Source organism: Mastigoproctus giganteus, chromosome 6, assembly GCF_048544385.1.
Source record: "Mastigoproctus giganteus isolate SK-2022 chromosome 6, ASM4854438v1, whole genome shotgun sequence".
Taxonomy (NCBI): domain Eukaryota; kingdom Metazoa; phylum Arthropoda; class Arachnida; order Uropygi; family Thelyphonidae; genus Mastigoproctus; species Mastigoproctus giganteus.
Window position 1 is genome coordinate 15,956,298 of NC_143580.1, and position 26,490 is coordinate 15,982,787.

Below are 26,490 nucleotides of genomic sequence, written 5' to 3' on the forward strand. Positions count from 1 at the left end.
GCCACAACCTCCTATTTCTTGAGTACCTTTAACTTAATTATTTAGTTTTTCACTCTGTACAATCTCTAAAAAATGTTGTATTCTCCATTCTCTATTTCAATGATTTCAGGAAGTGTAGCAGTGGTGCCAATTGTTCTTTATTTAATAATTGGGGTTCTAAAAGAAACAGCAGTTGTATCTTCTGAAAGGATCCCATCGGTAACTACACCTCCTCTTAGTACTGCACTGCAGTGTCTTCATGTTCTTGTTTCCTCTCCTTTCTCACACAGCACAGTATGTGGCAAGGAGTGGGTAGGACTATTACAGAGTGCCTTGACACGAATCCTGGACTTCAGTAAAACAAGTAAGTGGAAAAAATAATCTAATAAAATTAAAATCTCAACATATAACTAGCAGAATTTTTGAAGTAAAACTTCTTTAGGTGCACCCAGGCAGTTTTCACGTGAGAGTAACTTGCATCCTCAGATTGACAAAAATCGCAACGAAAATTCAACACGAAATGAAATACGGAGCAGCGACACATGACGCAATCAGTGTCCCTAAATATTGCTTTTACGTTTTAAATGTTGCTTTTACGTTTTAAATCGCTATTTCTCAGCTTCTAGCAGTCTGATTATAAAAATTTATAATTTAGCTAATAGCATTGTAAGGCACATAGAGCACATATATGTGCAATGCAACCATTGAAACCTCCTCCATTGAGTACAAAGGAGAGATCTGTAAAAACTTGTAAAACAATTGTAAAATATTAAACCACTGTAACGTTGAAATAATAAACGTTTAAAAACATTCTAAAAAAGTTTCACTTAAATTCCACTATGCATGCTCGACACACACACACACACACAATTTTTTTATCTTTAAAATATTTAAAACCAATCTTTAAAACCATTTAAAGTTTTTCAAAATAGTTAAATTACTTATTGTGTGCCAGTTTTGGATGGAATGCCTCCATTCCCGTAAATCTCCAATCTTGAAATAGGACCTGTATAGTTTCCCAGTAGTTTTCTCTACCACAAAATAAAATTAACATTTACTTAGCATCATCAGCCATCTCCAATAGCATCTCAGATATTTATACATTGTGTTATTAAAGCTGCAAATTTATTTTGTATTAAAAAAATTTAAAAATTAAACTTGCACTACCCCTCAGTGGCAAACATTTTCAGAGTATTGCTGCCTAATACTTTACATTATTATTATCTATCCCATAATATTTTTGAGGAAAATCTTAAACCTTTACATGTAAAGAGGAATAAAATTTTGCATAAGGGCAAATCTTGTAATTTAATGCAATAACATTATTAAAATCATTAACTGCTTTACTTTGAAACTCTTTTCAGATTCTTCCACTTCCAAACCTGATGAAGTTGTGATGTTGCTTTCAGTTGCCGTATTTATCCTATCAGCCCCTCGTGAAGTTGTAGCCATTCCCAATATCCAGAAACCATGTATCAATCTTCTAAAAGAAGCTCTAGATCAAGATGGAACAGCAGTAAGTTATTTGCATTAGTATTAGCAAAATGATAAAAGGAAGCAACTTATGTAATTGATCCATAAAAAAAAAAAAAAAAAAAAAAACAGTAGCCCACCATGTTGTCTTCTCACACTTATTTATCTATTTCTTCTGGGTATTTGTGTATTTTCTCTGTAAATTTAGATGAACTTAATCTCTACAAAACTAGGTGAAGTTAATTCCAGCAATTACTCTTTGACTAAAAACAAACTTCAGCACATATATTTGCTGTCCAGGTGTTTTCAAACACTATGGCGCCTCTGTAGCCAAGTGAGCAGGAGCAGCAGTGCATAGCACACGCTTCTTGATTAGACTGGGGTTCGAGCCCGTGACCACCAAATACGGAGGATGCGGAAAGGTCAGGGAATGACCACCGCATATCCCCGGAGCAATATGGCCTTAGTTGCTAATGTTCCTAAAAAAAAAACCATATAACAATCAAACACTATGATTTGGTCAGGTTTTTATTGACTAAACTGATTTTGCTTCTATTTACTTCTTACACATAATATAGAATGAAAAGTTCATAGATGCTAATCATTAAAGTTATGATTTCTTGGTATACCTTGCAAGGCCTGGGTAGATATTTTGTGTAGTACAATATTACTTCCAATTTTTTTATATACATACACAAATACAGAAATGAGTTACAGTTATTGACAAATGTCTATGATAAGGAAAACCTTTTGCATTTGGTTGACTCCAAGGAAAACTTTCTTGCACTGATTTCGCAGACCATGTATTTTAAAGGAAAAAGAGAATTATGAGTGTTGATCATTGAGACTTGAAGATTGTTTCACAATAATGTCAGGATTGTGGTGAGGGCTTGTTGTTATCAGGAAGATTGTACAACTAGTTAAAGACTGTTTTTTGGTTTGAGAATGTTAGTTTTGTTAATATAACCTGATAAATACTTGATTATCTTGTTTTTAGTGCACGGTTTGCACCTGATTGTACTATGGAATTGTAAATATGTTATAATAGTTTCTCCTTTGTTTGAAAGAGGATGTTGCTGGCAAGTTGTCAGCGGAATTAAATTATTATGATAACATTGTTTATTTTAATGGTACTGGTTACACAATAATTATAAAGGTTAAATAAAAAAAAAAAAAATATATATATATATATATATATATATATATATATAAAAAATTATTTAATCCTCAATCTAGTTAACATTAGCAAAGGCACATGATGCAAGAAAGCAAGCTTATATAGCATTGGCCAAAAAAAAAAAAAAAAAAAAAACATCCTTCTCATTTCACCCATCCACTTGCTCCAAATGTTTGTCTAGTTCTGCCGTGAATCTATTTAAGCTATCAACTTCTACAACAACAACAGGTGGAAATTTGTTCCAGCAGTCAACCACCTGCTGGCTAATGGTAAACTTCTGCACATCTATCCTACAACTGTCTTTCCTCAATTTGAATTTATGCTCAATCAGATCACCTTGCAGATGCCTAGTCTCCAGACACTGTAATTTGCAAAACTTAAGCCTTTCTTCGTACGAGCAACCCTTTGTTCCATTCATTAATCTTGTTGCCCTTCATAGTACTCTTTTCAACAGCTCTACAGCCTTCTTAAAATCAGGCCTGCAGACCTGTATACAGTACTCAAGGAGTGGTCTGACCATGGTCTTATACAAGGGGATAATCACCTCCTTATCCCTGCTAGAAAAATTCCTGTATATCATTGACAAGACACCGTGAGCTACTCTTATAGATTGTCGGTGCTGCTCAGAAAACTTCATATCTGCCTGCACAATTACTCCCAGGCGCTTTTCACGCTCTGCCACTGTCAGTGTATTACCATACAGTTGATACATTAATCTGGGATTACTGCTTCCCATATGCAGTACTTTAAATTTGTCAATGTTAAACTTCAGTTGCCATCTCTCAGCACACCTGATCAACCTTTCTAGATCCTGTTGCAGCAGCGTACTGTCATTAGTGTCATTAACAACCCTGCCGAACTTCGTATCGTCTGCAAACTTGGACATTAAACCTGATATACCATCATCAATATCATTAATAAATATAGAAAACAACAATGGACCCAAAACTGAACCCAGGAGAACTCCGCTAATAACATTATTCCACAAAGGGCAGTTTCCATTGATTACCACTCTCTGTCTTCTCCCACTCAACAATCCCTTTATCCATAGCAGCAATTTGTCTTCAATGCTACACTGCTCCAATTTGTGCAGCATGTGCAACAGTATTAAAAGCCTTTCTAAGATCCAAATATATGATATCAAAGTTATTCTTTACATCCAGTTCCTTTGTGACCACATCATAATATCCAATCAAATTGGTCAGACAAGACCTCCCCTTAACAAACCCATGATGTGTCTGAGCTATAACTGAAGTCTTGTCTAGATGATCCTGCAGTGCTTCTTTAGCCAGTACCTCCATTAATTTCCCTGGAACAGAAGTTAAACTAACAGGTCTATAATTACCTGTGTCTCCCTTTGATCCTCCTTTGTGGATTGCAGTCACATTTGCACTTCTCCAGTCCATGGGTACCTCCCCTGAGTCCAAGGAAGTGCTCCTAATTGTTTGCTTACTTCCTTTGCTTCTTCCTTTAATATAACTGGATAGATTCCATCCACCCCAGGTGCCTTTCTTATGTTTACCTTCAACAATTTCTCCTCCACTTTACTCTCAGTTATTACAAGATTATCTAGCTTACTGCCAGAGTTTAATACACCTCTGGCATTCCCCTCCCTGAATAACTCATGTGTGAATGTAGATTCAAAATATTCATTTAGTTTATTAGCTACCTGAGTAGGATCATCGAAAGTTGAACCATCGATATCAAGTGAACCAATCTGATTCATCCCCTTCCTTCTAGAGTTTGCATAAGTAAAGAACTCTTCGCTGTTTTTCTTTGCATCCTTTGCCAATTATTTCTCGTAATCTGCCTTTGCCTGCCTAACCAGCTTTGTGACTTGGTTACAGACCAGCTTATATCTGTCATAGGCTTCCCTGTCACCTGTTAATTCATATGTATCCCATGCATTTTTCTTCTCTGCCACATGTCTAATTAGTTCATCTGACATCCATTTAGGCCTAAATCTTGAACAATATTTCTTAGTTGGCATGAAAAGCCTAGTAGCATCCAAGATTAATTCTTTGGATGCTTCCCATTTTGAATTTGCTGTGTTTGTAACATCATCATTTGGTCCCTCCGTATAGAATTTAAATACCGTCTCAGACCACCGTAGTCACCTTTACGAAAGCAAAAACCCTTCCCTTTACACCTGATGGTAGTTGCCTCTTTGAGTTAATCCCACTTCAGCACATTGTGATCACTGCCACCTAGTGGTTCCTTTATCTGCAGATTCTTAATGCATGAAGTATCACTAATGATAATCAGATCAAGAGTATTACTCCCTCTAGTTGCCTCCCGAACATGCTGCTGTAGAAAACAATCATCCAATAAATCCACAAAAGCCTTGCTAGTGTGTGAGTGACCAACCTCCAAATTCCAGTCAATATCTGGGAAATTAAAATGCCCCATTATAAGACACTCTGATTTACTGGCTCACTATTTCTCTGTACAGTTGTTTATTATACTCATCAGAGTCATTAGCCTATAACACACTCCTACTCTCAATTTTGCTTTCCCAGTGTTTATGTCACACCAAACTGACTCGACAGTGCACTGTCCAGCCATGTCAATGGGCTGTACTTCCTTGGATTTTATGTGTTTCTTAACAAATAGCATAACCCTGGCTATCCTTACTGTACACATTGTACTCTCCAAATTCCAGTTCTGCATTCCTTATATCTCTGTGACACCACGTCTCTGTTATCCCAACAATATCTGCCTTTGAAGTTTTGACCAACACCTCAAATTCATCAAATTTATTTACCAAACTCCTAGTATTGGTGTACGAACAAGTATATATGCACCTGTTTCTATTCTTAGCTACCCTAACACAGCGGATGTATTTACATGTTCTGCAATGACTCCCAACAGTCTCTGGAATCCCCTGCATCTTGTTTTCCAGGCTGCTGCTCATTTCAGTAGAAGCAGTGCAAGAATCATTTTCACCTCTTCCAGTGGCTACTGTTAATCTATTAGTCTGTGTATCCCCCCCATGGTAGCAGTTTTCCGACCCACCTAACTCTGCCTCGATAGCATCAGCAAATATTCTTGCACCCTTTCTATTTAAGTGTATCCCATCCCTGTAGAAGCAGTCTCTCCTGTTAACAAGTACAGACCAGGCTGAGAAAAATTCTACTCCTTGAGCCTTGCACAATCTTTCCAGGGCCGAATTGATCGACAAGGCTCTCATCATATACTCTCTCCTATCATGTCTGGGCAGAATTGCAGACACTTTCAAATTCAACCCTAACTCACGGCTTTTTTTCAGCATTGATCTGTGCTTGTTAAGTAATTCTGCCTGTCTCCTACTCTTTAAGTTCTCTGTATAAATGCTGCTTATCCTTGTTGTTTGAACAAGTTGATAAATGGAGGGCTCCAGTGTTGTATTGCTGAAAATGCTGTTTGGCTCTGCCAACAAATTGTCAGCTTGAATTTGTTGTTCTTGAAGTTTTGGTTTAGATTTGATTAAAACTGGCTGATTGACAATTGTACATGTCTTTAACCACAAATTATGTTGTAAATAAGTTCAAGGTGATAGTTCACCCAGGTTTTGCAGCTGTCAGATTGACAGTCGTATTTTGTATTATGATTGGTAACTTGTGTTAAATTAGTTGCTAGGCGGTAACTCATTCATTTATTGTTAAGGGTTTGTATGCATCTAAATGTTAATTGAGTTATGGAGTTAACTTATTAATTGATTGAGCTGTATTTGTATTCTGATTAGTTTTATGTTTGTTTTGTTGGACAGTAAATTCTAACCTAAAAATTTCAGTTGACAGAATGCTTAATTTTGTATTAAACACAAATTGGCATTATGGTTTCTTTATGATGTTGATTTGTAACTAATACATATATGTACTTTTAACCCATTTCTGTAACTTGCCATTCCATTCGAAATTCCATAATTCACTGGGGTATTGTGATTAGCATCTTTGCTCACTTTGCTGTAATGCAGGAATGAGTTTTATTTGGTCTTAAAACCCTAATCTGTATTAACTCTGTATAATCTTTAAACCAGGGCTTCATTTGACTGTTCAGTTTTGAAATATTGTACAGATGTCAGGATTCCCTTTTTAGGTAATATTCTGAGAAATTTATCTTGTATAGTATTTAAATAGGTTAGAACCATTACCATTCATTTCAGCTTTGAAGGAGAAAATATCAGCAGCATAATTTTGTAGATAATACTACTTTATTGCTGTTTAAAAACTGAAAAAATAAAATGCATGCTAATTGCGCAGGTACTACATTCTGCTATGTGGTTATAATTAAGATTTTGTGTATGTATAGCTCAATAGCACACTTCGTGCTACATTTCTGGCCTTTGATCCAGTTCCTCTTTCACACAGGTTCTCCTCCAAAAAAAAAAAAAAAAAAAAAAAAAATTGTTTCAAGTGACAGAAATCCTTATGTCTCAGTGACTTGTGGACTGCACATCATGGGGTGGGAGGGGGGGTTCCCTTTCTTTTTGATTTGCAGATTTCATTAATATTCATACATAATTTTATGTAAGTTAAAAAAATAAAAAAAATAAAAAAAAGATTTTTAAATGAATAGACTTGTCCCATATTTACTATGTGAAATAACCCATCATTTCACACATTTCATTTTTAGAAATGGCATTATCAAGATAAATGACAAATGGTAAAATTCAAGTTATTCCAGAAATTTGAGCACACTGAGCTACATTTGTCATTCTGCTAAGAGTTATAAGTTATATTCTTCTGGAGAATATCAATTATTATATCAGCAATGATGTAAATAAAGAGTTGGATGACCATAACGGTTTCTTGAGTGATCTTCTGTTATGGTGCTTTTTAGCACCATAACAAAAAGTGAAACCAACGTGCTACATGCACAGAGACACCTGACATTACACTGAAGCTCACATGGTCAGTTTAATGCATAAGATAACGAGAACAATAGCAAGTTTTCATTCCTTGAGTGGCTTATTGGATGGATTCCCTAGAGAGAAAGAAGATTGTAAGTTTATTAACTATTATTTCTTAATTGAAATACCAAAAACTAGGATGTTAAAAAAAAAAAAAAAAATGTACTCTATAGTTTATGTATTATGTGCTTTCCTATTAATGTATGATTTTAAACTTCTGTATTAGTATTAATGTAATTCAAGGAAGCACAACTTTAACAATGCCAGTAAAAAAAAAAAACTTCACTTTCCCACTCCTTCCAATAACTTGTCCAAACCTTTCTTGAATTTATTCAACCTACCTACCTCCACAATGCTAGGTGGAAGCTTATTCCACCAATTGGTTGAATGCAAATTTTTGCACATTGTTCCATAGCCATCTTTTCCAATTTAAATTTATGTCTGCTTGTGTGGTTCAGCTGAGAAAGAGTAGAAGATTCCATCAACGTTAGTTTACTTAAGGCCCCAGGTGCCAAGCGATTTATTAGTGACTAAGCGATTCCCAGTGATTTATACAGCATTCTGATAAATATATCAGTTTATTTAAGTTTCATCCTTAACTCTCTTTTATCTTAGTAAAACAGCTCTTTACCTTACAGTTAGTAAGTGAATATAGAAAGGAAACTCACCTTTCTTTTTTTTTTCTCTTATTCTCACTTTTACTAATCTAACTAACACAGTAACCACTTGGTCACTAAGTGGCACTGCTCTTGCCTCTACGTGGCCAGGCTGGAAACCTGGGAGAGGAAAGTAACTCTTCCATGGCCAAAAGAGCAAGCATGAGTAGTAAAATAGCTAATACTACTACAGTGCTTCAAGAGAAAGCCCTACCTAATAATAATAATACAGAAAACACAGAGACAAAAAGACAGAAAACAGATATGGACCCACCAAAGATACTGACATACTTAGTCATACATGCGACAGATCAAACATTAGGACGTATGGCTCCGTTCAGCATCCAAAAAACATTGGAATGTCTAATAGGATCTCCAAAGTCAGTTCAATGCCTTAGATCTAGCGACATACTAGTAGAAACAGAAAATTCCACGCACTCCCAGAAGTTGTTAGCAACTTCTCTGAAATGCTTCCCATTTGGGATTTAAATTTTTTAACATCAGTTTTTAACTGAAAAGGGTTAAAAAATAAAAGTGTGAATCCATTATAATCAATCACCTTTGCAAAAATAAAATCCCTTCCCTTTACTCTTGACTGTGGCTATTTGTAAATCTACATCAGTATACAATGATGCCACTGAAAGGTTCCTTAACTTGAAGATTCTTAATACATGATATATCACCAATGGTGAGCAGATCAAGAACATTGCTTTCCCTTTGTTTCTTCTCTAACGCATTGATTTAGAAAGCAGTTATGATGTTACTTGTGTTTCGTAATTGTACACACTTGCCATTGAAACCATATTTTTAATATAATTGGTTAGTGTTCATTATCATTTATTATTAGAATTGGAATCTTTTATTATTAGTATTGAAATGATCAAGGGATAGGAGGAAAGCAACTCTTTGGGTAGCATAATGGTAAGATCACCTTAGTTTGAATGCCATAAGAATAAGAAGAATTTGTATGTACTTTTCCCCAGAAACTATGGATTTTCATCCAGAATAAAAATCAGATAAACCAATCTGAATCCTTTTTTAGGTTTTTTTTTTTTTTTTTAATGAGCTGGCTATAATCTCAATTTGCTCCCATTTATACAGTAACTTCTTATAGTAGGTGTGGTCACTGTCACAAGTTTGCTAGTCTGTAGTCTGGTGTATAATATCAAAGTTGATTTAGTGTTGCTTGGTTTACAACCACATTGTATTAACCTGATTAGTTAGGCAAGGTTTTCCCTCTCACAAAAATTATGTTGCTATCCTGTAGGATTCCATTCTTCAGGGTGTCCTATACCCCATCACAGTCAATTTGTATGCTATCTAACAAATGGCAATAGTTTAGAATCTGAGAGCAAGTGTAGCTTCTTAATACTAGTCTTAGAATACATAGATGTCCAACTTTTCATTTGTACATCAGCTAGCGGCAAATTAGCACAATAATATGTCTCTGGGGTGTCATGCACTCTGCTGCACTAACATATAATTTTGGAATGTAAGCAAAGGTTTCAAGATAATTTAAGAATATAATTTATTAAAAATATATGTAGATGTGTGTTCTACGTACAGTGAATTATATTATTCCAATTCACAATGAATTAGGGAAAAAAAATTTTAATTTTTAGAAACTGACACTGAATAAGATGATATGAAGAAATTGATCAGCTGTGTGGCTCAGCTGAAAATGATGTTCAATAAGCCTTCATGCAATTGGTACAAAACTCCAAAGAAGATCATTTTAAAATATGTATATAAACTTAATAATGATTAAAAATTAAAAAAAATAAATAAAAATGCCAGCAGCATGGCAAGACAGAAGAGCGAAAATTGCGAAATTATACGTAACGATCAAACCAACAGGGAGGGAAGAGAATAAAATTATTGCAGCAGAAACTCTCGAAGATAATTTAGAAAGTCTAAATACAAAGATAATAAAATATAATCAATTAAATTTTGAATAGCCAATTAAATGAAATTTAACGGCACCCCCCCCCCCTCTGAAGGGCACCAAGTCCAAATTTATGTAAAATATCACGAGCAGAGATGTGAACAACTACAATAAAATAAAACAAAAACAGAAATAGACTGACCATTATGCCCCATCTCAACAGAGGACCACAAGGCTAATAATGGTCAGGGAATTGCTGCATTTCGATCGCTAGACAAATCGCCGCAAAGGCGAATCAATCGAAAGATCAGTCCACCATCTGATCCCCAGATCAAACTGCCAATTCAGAGGACTTGAATAGCGGTGGTCCTGATGCAGTGAAAATTAAAAATAGGACAGATACAAGCACTCAAATGCAAAGCCACACCACTGACAAAAGTAATCTTAACCAGATTATATAGGCAAAACATGAACTATATATATAATTAATTATTTGTGTTATTAAAACTGATTTTGTGAAAATATGAAACAGGGTTTAATACACTCCACTGCTAATGGTGTAATCATGTTCTATTGTGCACTAACACAGTGTTATCCATTGTCCACCTCAAAAGTCAAGTTTAGCTCCTCCTTTATTGATTAGGGAGACAGCACTTCGTGGACTAGAGGCCATGGAGTCATTGTGGAGTCTAATGATCTCATCATTAAAAGAAAAATCTGATTACTATTACCGTTATTCTTACATGCTGGGTTTTTTTTTTTTTTTGTATAATTGAGATATATATAATGTTTGAGGCCTCATCCTTCACCCCCCCCCAGTAGCTTTTCTGATTGACAACACTTTTCAGATATCATTATATCACTTATTTCACAACATGCTGACTTCTGGTTGAAATGTTCTTTCAATTGTAAAAATCATTGGGAAATGCCTCTCCAACTCATCTGCCACTTCATCTGGATTGTCTGCAATTTAACAACTTCAAATTTTTAAGGAATCTGTATAATTTACTCCTTTCCTTCTTGTATTCACATAGTAAAACTATTTATCTTTTCATACTCAGCTTTAGCTTTTGCTTCTCTTTATTTTTACAAAAAAAAAGGGTAAAAAATCAGTGGGTTTTTTTTTTTTTTTTTTTACAAATGTGCATATCTTTTTTCTCACTTAAATCTTTTCACGCTCTTATTATCCATGCAAAGCTTTTTAACTGAAATGAATTCATTCCTGGCCCTAAGGATAAATCTTAAATTATTCCCATAATATATCCCATGGCATATAGTTTTTTTTTTTTCTTTCCATTTAATAGGGTCCAAGAAATACCTCTCCCATACTTTCTGCCTCTCTTCAAATCAAACTCCTTACCATTTCCTCTCCAACTCATCTGCCACTTCATCTGGATTGTCTGCAATTTAACAACTTCAAATTTTTAAGGAATCTGTATAATTTACTCCTTTCCTTCTTGTATTCACATAGTAAAACTATTTATCTTTTCATACTCAGCTTTAGCTTTTGCTTCTCTTTATTTTTACAAAAAAAAAGGGTAAAAAATCAGTGGGTTTTTTTTTTTTTTTTTTTTACAAATGTGCATATCTTTTTTCTCACTTAAATCTTTTCACGCTCTTATTATCCATGCAAAGCTTTTTAACTGAAATGAATTCATTCCTGGCCCTAAGGATAAATCTTAAATTATTCCCATAATATATCCCATGGCATATAGTTTTTTTTTTTTCTTTCCATTTAATAGGGTCCAAGAAATACCTCTCCCATACTTTCTGCCTCTCTTCAAATCAAACTCCTTACCATTTCCTGTGACCGCATATATGTTTTTGGACACTATTTTATGATGTTGTGGTTACCACACACTTATCAGTTCATGTACTGACATATCCTTGATATTATACATATTCATGGTGAGAACCAAGTCAATGATAGATAATACTCTCTCTCTCTCTCTCTCTCTCTCTGATATGTTGATATATTGGAATAGATACTAGTCAGCCACTTGGTTCAAAAATCTGATCCCACTTACTGTATGTCAATCCAAAATTTCTAGCCTTTAAGAAGTAGATTAATGTCACCCATAACATGACACACTTGCTTGCCTTTTCAGATGCCCGAAGAGATTTTTATCATAGGCCATGTAATCCAAAAAACTCCTTAGAGTTGTTTCCCTATAACATATCCCCATTAAGTGATCTCCCATCACACAGACTCACTGTCTTCCCAGATTTGATTGTATTTTGAAAATGATGCATTACTTTCAGACAGCTTTTGACACAAAGCATACCTGCCCTTTCACTCCACTTCACTGTTCTCCTACCCTCTTGTACACACTATATTAAACATAATGAATTCTTTGTTCCCTTGTTCTGGGCTGGCACCATGTCTCCATACCATATCAGTGTTAGTTGACCTTTATCAGAGGCTCAATTTCATTCCTATTGTTTAACACAACTCAGACTAAATTTTGTTTTTTATTACTTTTCACTACTACCCTAATATATCTTTTTTAGCTACTTAAGTCTTTCCCTATAGCCTATGGTTTGCTGATTTCAGCACCTATTTCATTGCCTCTTTCTATATATGTGGATAATTCGAGTCACACGCAAGTGCTGTCAAGGAGGGTGAAAATATAACCTTGGTCCATCCTACTAAAATGTATATTTTGAGTGAAATCCCCCCCCCCAGAATAGCAGTTTTCTTGCACTGCTAAGGTCTCTGTGGAATTATCTTGCATCTCCTCTGTTCAAATGAATTTCATCTTTACTGAACAGATTTCTTCCAACAAGTAAGGCAAGCCATGATGTAAAATATTTACCTCCAAAAGCCTTGCAGAGTCTCTCAAAATTAGAATTCTGACAAGATTCTCATCATATAATTGCTCCTGTCATGTCTGAGCAGAATTGCCAACACAGTAACATTTTAGGTATCTTTTTTGAGGTATTTTTCCAGCATGAACCTGTGTTTCACAAAAGCAACTTCAGTTCATTTTTGCTTTATGCCATTAGTTCCCACATGGATAACCATGCACTCTAGTAGAAGTAACCTTAGGTACTGACAGCCATCAAGTAACATCATCAATTCTTGCACCTGGCAGACATGTCTGTTCTGTTCCATTCCATCCTTCCCCTCCCCCTCCCCTACTGAAATTATCACATTTGGAACCAAAGTAATTATCTCCTGAATGATCCCGCACTGTGGTTATAAGATAGTCCCCTATTCTTTAAAAAACCAAATTGGGAAGAAAAGATTAAAGAATCATTGCAAACAGATGGATGTGTGTTAACAATATAATACAATCATTTTTTATAAAAAAAATTATATTATTTTTGTTTTAACTTTTTTTTTTTTTTTTTTTTTTTAAGTTACAAATAAAGGGTATTCAAACTCTGCAGTCCATTTTTCAACATAAGGACCGTGCCATAGCCACTGTATATATCCATAATTTGGCACCACGAGTGGTAGAACTTATAGGCAAGATTGCAACCCAGTTAACTTCCCAGAATTCTGTGCTGGATGATAATCTGTCTGTTATTCTTGAATGCCTGCAAACATTGGAAATATTAGTTACAGTAGCACCTTCTGATAACAGTAAGAGTTTTCTTATTTTATTGATAGATATATTAAATTTTAACTGAATTTTTCTGGATATTTTTTTTCTTTTTCAGTCACAAAATTGCAAATTTTCTTTGTGAAATAATTATCTTTCAGAAGGAGGGTTATGCCTTTTGAGGATCAAAGTTGAAGATAACCAGAAAACATCTTTGTAATTACTATAATTTTAGACACTTATGAAGACATAAAAATCTATAATGTTTATCTGAATTTAAACTATAAAGATAGTTATTCCAATAGATTGATTGGCTGACATGAAAAATGGGCAATAGGCTAACACATAATGTACGTTTGCCACCTTTTCCAGATTTCAGTCAAGTTTGAGATTATATGTTTTTTTAAATATATACCTACAAATTATATCAGTGTGGGCTTCAACAACACTGTTAATCTGTTTAACTGTCTAGTAGGTATTGTAGTATCCCAGCAACCAAAAATAAAATAAAATAAACTGAAATTAAAATATCTATTAAAGTTACATAAGCATGAATTTCAGTATTCCTCTAGTATGGTCTTTAGTTTGTCTGCATCATTGATTATTTTAATTGGAGAAATGTAACTGTAAATAATGCTTTACAGGTCTGTGGTTCTCTAAAAAGCATGCTTGCACTTGCTTCTGTGGTAATTTTTCATAGTCTTGGTTTTATTTAGATTTTAATATCAGTTTTGTTATCAGTAATGTTCTACTAGTTCTCATAAAGGTGGATAAATTCTTAGGAGTCACCTTGAATTCATAACTCTCATTTATCTAATTTAAAAATGTACATTAATAACCAAAGAAATTTCTGGCTTCTTCATCAAGAACTTAATGTTTACTTTACACTTGTATTTTATTTAAATAATTTCTTTTGTTTCTCTTGTCTTCCATTCTTTATGCCTCTGAAATTTGACCATTTGCTTTCCCATCAAACATGAAACTCTTAAGAATACTAAATAGTCAGATGGATAAGCAAAAATGCCTGCTCCCCTTGTCTTCCTAAGATCAATAATTTTAATAGAATCTAATTTTAAAAATTAAACTGCTTATCAAACTTATTGTCAGAATTTGGATAACTTGGATTTTCTTTGCACATATGCAAAACTTCCAAAAAAATCCACTGCATTCAGCCCCTTGTCTCTGCTGAAATAACAAGATTGAAAAGAAAAAAATTAAATCACTTTTTCCACAGTCTGGTTTGTTAACTCAGCTGCTTATTTTTATGTGTAGAATACAATTTGGTGTATAAATTCTGAAATTGCAGTGTATGCAACAACAATCAACTAGTGTTTCATTCTTGTAAACTTCTCTTGGCTCCATCAACTATGTTGTGACGCAGACATTCTTTATATATATACACAGTATATATTATGTTTTTTGCTACTTTTTTTTTTTTTTTTTTTATGAAAACCCCAAACACGAAAGTTATCAAAACCTATAGTACTTAGTACCGTGCATGGGTTGAAGGAGAAGTATGGGGGGAGGGGTATGCCGGAAACTTTGCTCTAGAGACTAAACATGGGTTTCACCACTTCAAGCCTCCAGTAAGCAAAGTGGTGGTATTTCACCGGTTGATGAAAGTCATCTACCACCTAGAGTACTACACTACAACAAAGTAACCTTATTGTCATTGCAGGGTCCGAAATGCCTTCGTCATGCAGTAGAGGACGTTGAACGGGAGGTCGTGTGAACAGCGATCCTGCTGGAAGTCAGCATTTGCAAACCGTTTCTGTTGAAGAAACCAAGTAGCAAAAGTCCTCCGGAGTGGATAATCCGCAGGCTCCAATGATTGGACACGTTGCAGATGGTATGAACTCATTTGGTTTGTTGACAGTATCCTCCATACAGTGGATTGGGAAATACCTAATCGTTGGCCTATCGCTCGAGTACTCGTACTGCCTTCTGCAAGATGTAGGACATTCTCCTCATTGTCTGGCGTCCTCGTCATTCGCTCTCGATTCATGGTACCTCTCATGAAACAACCAGTCTCACGTAACCTTCTGTGCACATGTGCGAAAATTATATGAGGAGCACGCCTGTGCAGGAAACGTTCCTGGTACAAGCGCAGAGCGGCGCGCCCGTTACAGTCCGCAGCTCCATATGGGAGGTACATGTCGGCCAGTTCAACGTTTGAATACTCGTCCATCCTACTGCCTCGGGAACCGGTTCGCAAATGCTGACCTCCACCGGGATCGCTGTTCACGCGACCTCCCGTTCAATGTCCTCTACCGCATGACGAAGGCATTTCGGACCCTGCAATGCTATGTGATTCCGATTCGTCTTTGTGCCCCCTACACTTCCTGCAAGTTTGTTGCACTGGTAGTGAATCACCCTGTATATATATATTTTTTTATTATTATTTTTATTATTTATTTTTTTTTTTGATAGCAAGGCTGCAGTTACTAAAGATGTTATTTGTTATTATCCAGTAGATAATAACAAATAAATAGTAACAGAGAAATTAATGCCAATTGAATGATAGAAATGTCAATGCAACATTTTTTATTGGATTCTACCACTTAACAGTAGAGTATGTTTTTAGTGCAGGGTACAGCATGTACTGAGCTAATGCATTATGTGATTTAGGTTTTGTTTAAGTATTGTATATTGGCTAGTAGTATTGTCTCCATATTTTCTGTAATTTGTGAACTTGGTCACAAATTACAGAAAATATGGAGACAGTACTACAGGTGAATTTTTCTAATTATTTAACATGCTCACTACTTCCTGAAACATATGCAGCACTGGATTTTAAACCACTTGGAGTGGGAACCAACCTACTTTTAAAAATTTTTCTTCCAATTTGACAAGAAAAATGCTGGATATTTTGTCTTCACCTGAGACTATTTAATTCAGTCATAGTGAGAAGAAAACCAAAAAATGTCTCTTTCCTTTCCAATCCAGATTGACTCAATCCTGGGTCAAAAAGGTTGTAGTAGTAGTAATAGAGGCATGTGATGCAAGAAAGTAAGCATATATGTTTATAAGCATACATTAAGCATATAATGGTTGTGTGAAATTGTTTGTTTTTTTGGCATCAGCCAAAAAAAAAAAAAAAAAAAACAATTTCACACAACCATTCCCTCTAAAAATTTGTCCAGTTCCTCCTTGAATTTATTTAAGCTATCAACTTCCACGATGGCAGATAGAAGTTTGTTCCAGCAATTAACCACCCGCTGGCTAACCTGAGGGTTGATTTATTTTCAGTGAATGTTATTTTTCTCTAAATTTTTCATTTTCTCCAAAGAACCTATTCTTCCTTTCATGTTAGTAGCAATTCACAACTTTTATGATGGATCATACATCAGCCCATTTCCACAACAGAAGATAACATTATTGCAAAATGGACTAGATTAGCTAGTGCTGATGGAGCAGATGAAATTTTAAAGTATGATAGAATTATTAAAATATTGTGTAGTCCATCCCAATTATTCCTTGTGATAATGCAGAATTTTGAATGTTTTCAGGTGCAACAAAAAATAACGAAATGGAATTTAGAATGTCTGTTAGTTTAATTAACTTTTAAAATGCAGAAAATTGGTTTATTGCTGTGTACGAGGGGCATTCAATCAATTATCTACCTAAGGTAATTCCCATAGTTTTATTTCATTGATTCATGATTTATCTTGTTCCTATATATCTCAACTTGAATCATACTAATTTTGATCCCACTATGTTTTTAGGTTGTGGTGCTGTAACAGAATGGAAGATACCCGTATCAAATTATGGATTTGCTGAAATTGGAGCATCATTTAGTCATCAAGTTTCTCACCAAAGAAAGAAATGGGCCTTAGGCCATTCCTGGAAAGATGGTGGCTGTGTATAACAACAGTGCATCTTCAGAGTACCAGGTTAAATTCTGGTCAAAACAATTCAAGTGAGGTAGAGAGTCCAAAGATGATCCATGTCCAGGAAGGCCTGTGACAGTGAGCACTCCAGAAATGTGCCAGGCTGTGGAAACCCTTGTGCTGAATGACAGACATTCAAAGGTGACCCAAATCTCTAGGGAATGTAACATATCTGAGGGGGCAGTTCTCCTATAACCATTCTCCATGAACATTTTAGGATGAGTAAGATCAGTGCGAGGTGGGTCCCCAGATTTCTGGCCCCTTGCAGAAAAGCAGTTCAGAGTAAGGTGTTGTGAGGAGAATTTAGAGCTTTTAAGGAAGGCATCCTGAAACTTTGATCTCCAGAACTGTTACTGGTGATGAAACATGGGTTCATCACTGGGATCTTGGGACTAAGCAAGAATCAATGCAATGGAAGAACAAGGGTTCTCCCCCACCCAAAAAATTTAAGACATAGCTGGCAAGATTATGGCCACCATTTTTTGGGATGCTGAGGGAATTTTGTACATTCACTACTTAGAACACAAGCAGACAGTCACCGAGGAGTCATGTGCATCCCTACTGTAATGTATAACACTTCAGATAGTAACCCACCATGTTTAATGCAGTTTCAATAAGGTCGTTTTTAGTTACAGTTCCTGAAGGAAACAAAGTTGTGTGGATGAGGAAGGATGGACAAAATTAATCACTGTGCAGTCATCCAATATTTGCAAAAAAAGCGACTAACGCCAAAGGCAATTCAAGCGGATATAATTACAACACTGGGGGAGGATACCCTGCCATGGTTAAGAAGTAGGTGGCAGAATTTTAACGAGGAGGGAGAGCCTGGAAGATGATCCATGCTGTAGAAGACCTGCAACTTCCATCACTGCACAAGATACTGATGTGTGCATGATCTTTGTACAACCTAAGGGATGTCATAAAGAAAAAATGCTGTGGAAAACTTTCCAAGGGTGTGCTGCTGCTTCAGGATGACGCACCAGTGCACAGGTCATCACATGCTGTTGCTGCTGCTTTGAGAGACTGTGACTTTACAGAACTTACCCATTCACCTTACAGACTGGATCTGGTCCCTAGGACTGGATCCAGTGACTAGGAAATAGTCACTGGGGCCAGAAAAATGTATGTGGACGTCGCTTTGCTGATGAAAATGAACTGAACTCTGCTGTTTCTGCATTCTTTGGTGGACAGGACAAAGAATTTTATTTGTCTGGTATTTCCTCATTGCCAGCAAAATGGAACAAGTGTATTGAAATTCAGGGGAGTTACATTGAAAATTAAAAACAGATTTTTGCCTCTATCTCATTTCCTTCATAGGTAGGTAGATAATTTATTGAACACCCCTCATACCTTATTTTTTGTGCAGATTTCCTTAAAGTAGCAGACACTACATCTTTAAAGTGTTCTTGTGAGGAAAGTAAATGAAGAGACATCTCATATTTTGCGTATCTTTTGACAGGCATGTTACATGTTTGTTAAATTTCTTTTGATATCTTAATTTTTTAAGTAATATTAATTGATCATCTTAGTCTTTTTACATGTTCTATATGAGGGCTGTTCAAGGTTGACCTAGATATTTTTTTATAGAAATGGTGTGAACACTGCTTTCAGTCTGTCACTCTGACTGAATATCATTGAATGTCATTGCTCTGACTATATATCATCAAATTTCTGTTAAAAGAAAAAGTGAGACTTGCTGAAATTCTCTACAAGTTAAATGCACAGTATAAGGAAGAGACCCTACCATGTGCAAATGTATATGATTGCTGCATAAAGTTTTCCAAAGGCATTGAATAAGTTGCTAACTGATGCATATTGTGTACTGATGCAGTTGACAGTTATTATAAAGTTGAATATTTGTCACTTTGAAGAACTGATATTGATAAACAGATGAATTACAGTGCAGTAGGGTCTCCATCAGGTCGGGTGTTCAGTTATTTTAGTTTGTGGACAAGGTATAGTTCCAGTTTTTCAATGAAAATAATATAACAAAAATTAATTCATAAAGTAACTGTTATTATTAGGGTGGTTTTTTTGTTTTGTTTTGTTTTTTTTACAAAGTAACATTATTTGATAAATTTTCAGGTGTATATAGTATTTTTATTGTGTGACTACATGCAACTACACTACTGATAACTTTCTAAATTGCATATATTCACCTAAAAGGTGAATATTAGTTTACTAGATTTAATTGATTCTTGAGGGAGTGACATACCCGAGAGAATGTCAAGACATTCTCTCGGGTATGTCAAGCTAAGCTTGCTACCTGGGAGTCTAAAACACTGAGAGAACTGATATTCTAGTGACACTCAAATGTTGGACTGTGACAGCCATATCCTCTGCTTGCACCTTCAAAATGGTGTGACTGTTAGTCACCCTGGGTATAACCCCCATGTGCAAATCCTGAAATGCGACACAGTATACTGGAGCGACCATGCAAGTGTGAACAGGGGTTGGGGTGTGGCGCCCACACCACACAAAGGAATTCCACCACTCCGTGTTATGAGGCAATACTAGGTGGTAGATTACTCTTATCAACCGGTGCAGTACCAGTAATTTTCTTATTGGAGGCTTGAAGTGGTGGAACCCATGTTTAGTCTCCAGCCAGAGCAAAACTCCAGCAACATCCCCATCTCTTCCATCATGCAGTATGATCAATTTCTTTTGAGGTTATGATGGATATTGTGGTGAGATCCACTCTTCCTTATATTTTGAGGGTACAGCTCTAAAACGGTGTTTGCAGGCCAGCCACTAGATAGTCTACTGGACCGAACCTACCGATAGGTTCGGTCCAGTACGCTGAAACTTCCAGAAGGCTTCCAGCTCAGCTGGTGTATAATCCCACTGCCTCTACTCTGCCAGATAGCAACTGGAGGAAGTCTGAGTATGTATGTGTGGGGCATTGTCAAGACCACGTTATGTCAAGGAACTGGGTATATTCTTGCCATACGTACTCCATATCCAAAAATTTCATTAGTTCATAAAACATGTTCTCACCTTTTCTTTCTACTGAATACATCATGAATTGCCAAACTAATTGAACAACCTTATCTGTGAAAAGATCTAAACCTCCCAAACACTTCATTCATTTCACAAATATACATGGTCTCAATTCCAGTATCAATGATGTCCACTTCCACTTAGTCTGCCAAAACCCATGTACTTTTTCTGACAGAATGTCAATTATTGGTTAATTCAACCACTTCTCGTCTAAGCTGTCCTAATCATTTGCTGTATGATTTGTTTTGCTTCAAAGGTGGTGGTACTTGTGCATATCCACTCTGATATACCCAGTCAGAGACTTAGTAATTTGGAATCTCCTCTTTTCCATTTTCTCTGGCTTAAAATCTCTCTATCACATTCTGTCAAATTCATCTGATGCCTCTATCATTCTCTCAACTCCAGTAATCACTTGGAACTCTTTGGCTTCCTCTCTTTGAAACTTCCTCCAGTATAACTTTCCTAACAGTGAGGTTATGTTCCTTGATGATTTTAGTGATCACAACTTCTGCTGGCTTCCGTTTTCTAGTCACACAGACCCAGCTGGTTGAGATGCTGAGGCTTTTGCATTTATTAATGATCTCTCATAGATTCATGTACCTACCAGAATACCAGACAGTCCTAACCACACAACCAACACTCTTGATCTTTTTTCTCACAAATGACCCTTCTAAATACATGGTCGAGGTGAGTCGTCCTCTGGGTACCTCAGATCACAACTTGATGACTGTCTCTTTTTTTCAATGGGGCCATTCTCAACCTTGTGTTGTTTGGCATTGCAAGAATTCCAAATGGGATGACATTTCCTTGGTTGGAGCACTGTTTATGGAGCTCTTAATATTTCAAGGATGCTTTTGACCTTGTTTGGCATAAAGATCTTCTAAATAAGCATCCATCTTATGGTTAACCAACTGTTTTTTGTAATTGGGTATCCAGTTTGGTCTCTGACTGTTCACTGCGGGTGATGGTAGATGACTCCCTGTCGTCTAACCTCTTTGCTAATGCAGCTATTCCCTAAGGTTAGTTCTTTCCCCCTTTCTTTTTCTCTTGTATATTAATGACTTGCTTCCATTGACTGAAATTCTATCTGTTGTTTTGCTGATGTTAGCACATTACAATTCCAGTTTGAGAAACCTTTGCTCTGCACAAACAGCTTGAGCTTCTCAAATATCTGCTACCAATTCCTTCTAAAACTCAGTCCTGTCTTATAACTCACAAAAAGGATTCTTCTGCTCCTGTGCTTTGCTGAAACTGATTTCTAGACATGATCACATATCTCTATTGGGGATTACCCTGATTTCTAGACATAATCACATATCTCTATTGGGGATTACCCTGATTTCTAATCTCTCTCTCTCTCTCTCTCTCTCTCTCATCTCTCTCTCTCTCTCTCTCTCTCTCTCTCTCTCTCTCTCTCTCTCTCTCTCTCTCTCTTGGTGTAAGCAAAATTTCAAATATTGCTTCACTGCATCTAAAAAACTGGGTTATCTCTTTCACTCTCGGAGATACTTTTCTTCCAAACAGTCACTCTGTACAAATTGGAAATCCACCCTACCATGGAATATTGTAGCATTTGGGACAGTGCTCCCAAAACCTCCATTCAAAAGAGGACAGTTAGGTTAATCACTCATCTCTTACAGAGTCTCTCCACTCTTTTTCATAGATGTTCTGTTTCTGCTGCATACATTTTCTCTAGATACTTCCATGGGCACTGTTCTTCTGAATTGGCTTCTATAATTCCCGCTCAACATCATCTTCAACTTCCATTTTCTGGAACAACCTCCTTTCATGCATATTTCTTGAAAATTACAATCTACAGAAATTCTAATGGCAACAAGTATCTTCTCAGCCTTCTACTAAGTACTATGGGTTCTAATACTTATTGTGCTTGGAATTTTCATAAGGAAAAAAAAATAGTATTGGCTTTAACCTCCCGCCCCGCCCTCTCAATATTGCATTGCAAATGTGAAAAGTAAGGTGGGAAAAGTCATCCTCTTTCAATTTCTGAATTATCTCTGATTATAATATTATCATTGTTATGTTATAATGCATTAGTATATAAGGCCATATTGTGCTTCTGGTTGTGAAGTTTGTACTCAATGCTGTGGAATTAGAATTTGAATCAACACTAAATATCAAATCTTTCAGTACAAAAATTAAAGAATGTTATTAAAAGTTTCTAAAAATTGCAGCTTAAAAAAAAACAATTTCTTAGGATTCATCACAGGAAACTCAAAGCTACTATATAATTAAAGTAGCTTATGGTTGTAAAAAAATCTCTTGCATTTTTATTTTTTATTGTTTATTAAAATTACTTTTACAAAGAATATACACATTCAAGCCCCTTCAAGGTAATAAAGATCTAATATGTGGATATAAAGATTTTGTTTGATTTGAATTTTTATGGTGCATGGGCAATTTAGTCCATGATGTGCCAAGTCAAAGGAGATGTGAGGTATATAAAGATATATAACATAGAGTATGTAATTTAAAAAAATTAATTAGAATTTATAGTTTCAAATCAGAGCTGGAAATGGGGTAATCCCATATTGAATATGGATTGTTGTTTTGGCTGGGTGATCTGCATGGTGATCTGCAGGATCCTTTATTGTGGTGAAATTAGGGATCTGCTCCCCCAGCCAATAAAAAACAAATCTACACAGGAGAATAGTAGCTACTGGTGTGGCCATTATAAGTTCTGAATATGTTCAACTCAAAGAACCACTCAAATGGCATATGAACTGAGGATAAGACAATTGCCATCTTTAATACAATTACTCTTAGTCATCTTTCATTCTCCACCACCTTGAGTGGTATCACCCAGTTAATCCTAGAATAATATACCAGTTGGGTGGTGATTAAAAGAGACCTATGGGTAATTGCTCATTTTGACATGATATTATCTGAGCATTATAGCCAGGCTGCTAGCACAACTTGTGGGATTTTGTTAATGATATACAGGAACTTTGCCAGTGGGGAAGTGATTATCCCATTGTGTAAGGCAATTATTAGGCCATATTTTGAGTACTGCATAGAGGTCTGGAAGCCTCATTTTAGGAAGGATGTGGATCTGTTGGAATGGGTGCAGAGAACAACAGAAAGATTAGTCAAGGACACAAAAGGGTATTATTATTACCACAAAAGACTTCAAGTCTGAAAATTGCAGTGCTTGGAAACTGGGCACCTACAAGGAGACCTGATTGAAGGGTTTAAGATTTTAAATGGATTGAGTAAACTAAATGCTGATGACATCCTTACTCTTTCTCTGGACATAAACTTAAATTGAAAAATGATGGCTTCAGGATAGATGTGCAAAAATTTGCTTTCAGCCAGAGAGTAATTAATTGTTGGAATAAACTTCCATCTGGTTTTGTAGAAGTAGATAGTTTGAATAAATTCAAGAAGGCATTAGCCTTATTTGATGCTATATAAACTTGCTTCTTTGCATCATTTGCTTCTACTAATACTTAGTTGAAGAGTTTCATAGCAGAGATAATGGTCAGAGTAATCTCCCAGTAAAACCTCTGGAAAACCTGCACGTGGCAGATTCCCCAGCTATGATCCATGGGGTGTACTAACTGCAGGGGTGTTCCTAGGGTATGTGGTGCCCAGGTACCAATTGCAATTTTCTGCCTGGATACCAATTGAAATTTGGCACCCCACCCTTAAAATTTTCTTCATATGTGTATGTAGGTTTTGGGTTTTCAGTCACCCTTTGAACTTTGGCACCCAGATGCAGTGCACTCTCAGGACAGCCCACCCCTGACACTGCCAACACTAATTGGCCATCCTTAATGAATTTGGCACTGAGTGTAGAAGCAATCTACTCAACTTACCATCTGCAGGTAATACCTAAGCAATATCTGATGTAAACCGAAAATGAATATACTAGACACATTGTAGTACTGACTCATACAACCGATTTAATCACTTTTTCTTGATTAATTTTATGTAATTCTTGAATAGCACATATTCTGTAATATTACTTTATTATAACGAAACAGGCCTACGCGCTCTGGATTCATTAAGAATTTATTACAGTATACACAGAGCGTACAAATAAAGGAAGAAATATATGAGCTTTCGGCTATATGGTAGCCTTCATCAGAATTAAAAATACATGAATGGCAGTTGGAATGAAGATGTGCACTGCCAGGTGCGTGAGACGCGAGGTTTAATTGTTTGTTGACGTCTGTGGCTGTGACGCATGATGACGTGGCCAGCGCTTGTCCAATGATAGAACTACTGACTCTGTGATCGGGTTGACTTGGCAACCACTGTTCCTGTTCAAGGATTTATCCGAAGATTTTATATTTAACGATTCCAACCAGGTACGTTTTAGGTAATGGTGGGATCTGTCTACAAATGTGGTAGACAGATCCCACCATTACCTAAAACGTACCTGGTTGGAATCGTTAAATATAAAATCTTCGGATAAATCCTTGAACAGGAACAGTGGTTGCCAAGTCAACCCGATCACAGAGTCAGTAGTTCTATCATTGGACAAGCGCTGGCCACGTCATCATGCGTCACAGCCACAGACGTCAACAAACAATTAAACCTCGCGTCTCACGCACCTGGCAGTGCACATCTTCATTCCAACTGCCATTCATGTATTTTTAATTCTGATGAAGGCTACCATATAGCCGAAAGCTCATATATTTCTTCCTTTATTTGTACGCTCTGTGTATACTGTAATAAATTCTTATTACTTTATTAATAATATTATCCAATTCAATGATTGCACTAATGTAAACCCTGTCAGTCTTGCCAAGATGGACACTTTGTATACCGTTCCTTGTAAAGATATTTATTGATTTATGTGCGTGTTTTTATTTATTTGCTTTTATCTGTTTTATTTATTTATATATTATGTTTTAAATATGACTCCTGTCCATATTTAAAATAAAAAAATGAATAAATAAAAATAGTTACAATGGTTATACTATGTTAAAAAAATTATCACAGTTAAGCATATTTTTCCTTTAAATATGTTTGCAAAAAGTCTCTCTCTCTCTTAAATAACATATTTCAGTTTCATTTACTAGTAAAGTTTCCTACTTTCTAATCATTTTTGTAGTTTATGAATTGTATGTTTCAGACATAGTACTGTTCTTTTTTTTTATATAGATTATTAGATAAATTATTTATTTGCTTTTAATTTAATTTCTATTTAGAATTACCTATGATAGGACTGTATGTGCCAATATTAGTCAGTTTACTTCTGGAACCAGATTCCCATCAAGGTGCTTCAGTGCTAAAATGTACTGTTCATGACCATGCTCTCCAAAGATTAATGCAAGTGGGACCACAGTACCCCCAAGAATTCCGCACTGTAGTAAGTAGAAACAGCCAATTGAAAGCCCATCTGGAAATGTGTATACGAACTGGACGTCTAGGAGTTAATTCAGGAAGAAGGGTGATTGAAGGGACTCCTCAGCAGTCATCTAAATCTTCCTCTGCACCCTCTCCTGCCATTAAGTTGAAAACAGATTTCAGTAATTTTACTGGATGAAAATTTTTGTTTGTTTATTTTCTAAAAGCAGAAACAAAAGTGGCCATAATACTTGTTAGAGCACACATAAGAGAAATAGTGATGGAATCAGCATTAAATCAGGTGGTACATTTTTGACAAACGAATTTACCAAGGAAGATGTTTCAATATAGGAAGTTTGAAATATAGATATACTGAAGTTATTTAACAATATGCAAAATAATAATCAGTTTTTAGGAGTGCAGTTACAGAAATTAAACTTGATCTAATTTTCAGTAAAGTATATTAAAAAAAAAAAATTACAGATTTGTATACATTCACTTGTTACATGAGATGTAAAATTTCACTCTCACTCTCTCTTCCCCCCCCCCCCCCGTGTGTATTTTTTCTATGCATACGTATACAAATATTCTTCCTTTGTTTGAAGCAAAAAACATTTATTTTATATGTAATTTACATTATATGTCAGCTAAAAAAAGTTCTTCATTTTAAATTAC

At 35.7% G+C, this 26,490-nt stretch overlaps 1 protein-coding gene across 1 annotated transcript in view; it reads left to right on the plus strand.

The window, feature by feature from the left end:
• LOC150084004 (HEAT repeat-containing protein 5B) overlaps positions 1-26,142 on the plus strand; it is a 406,846-nt gene extending 380,704 nt beyond the window's left edge. Inside the window, exons 35-38 of the mRNA XM_090375841.1 lie at positions 110-343; positions 1,344-1,492; positions 13,425-13,650; positions 25,677-26,142. Coding sequence (XP_090231967.1) covers positions 110-343; positions 1,344-1,492; positions 13,425-13,650; positions 25,677-26,014 — 947 coding nt within the window. The 3' untranslated portion in view covers positions 26,015-26,142. The remainder of the gene's footprint in view (positions 1-109; positions 344-1,343; positions 1,493-13,424; positions 13,651-25,676) is intronic.
• Positions 26,143-26,490: the final 348 nt, after the last annotated feature.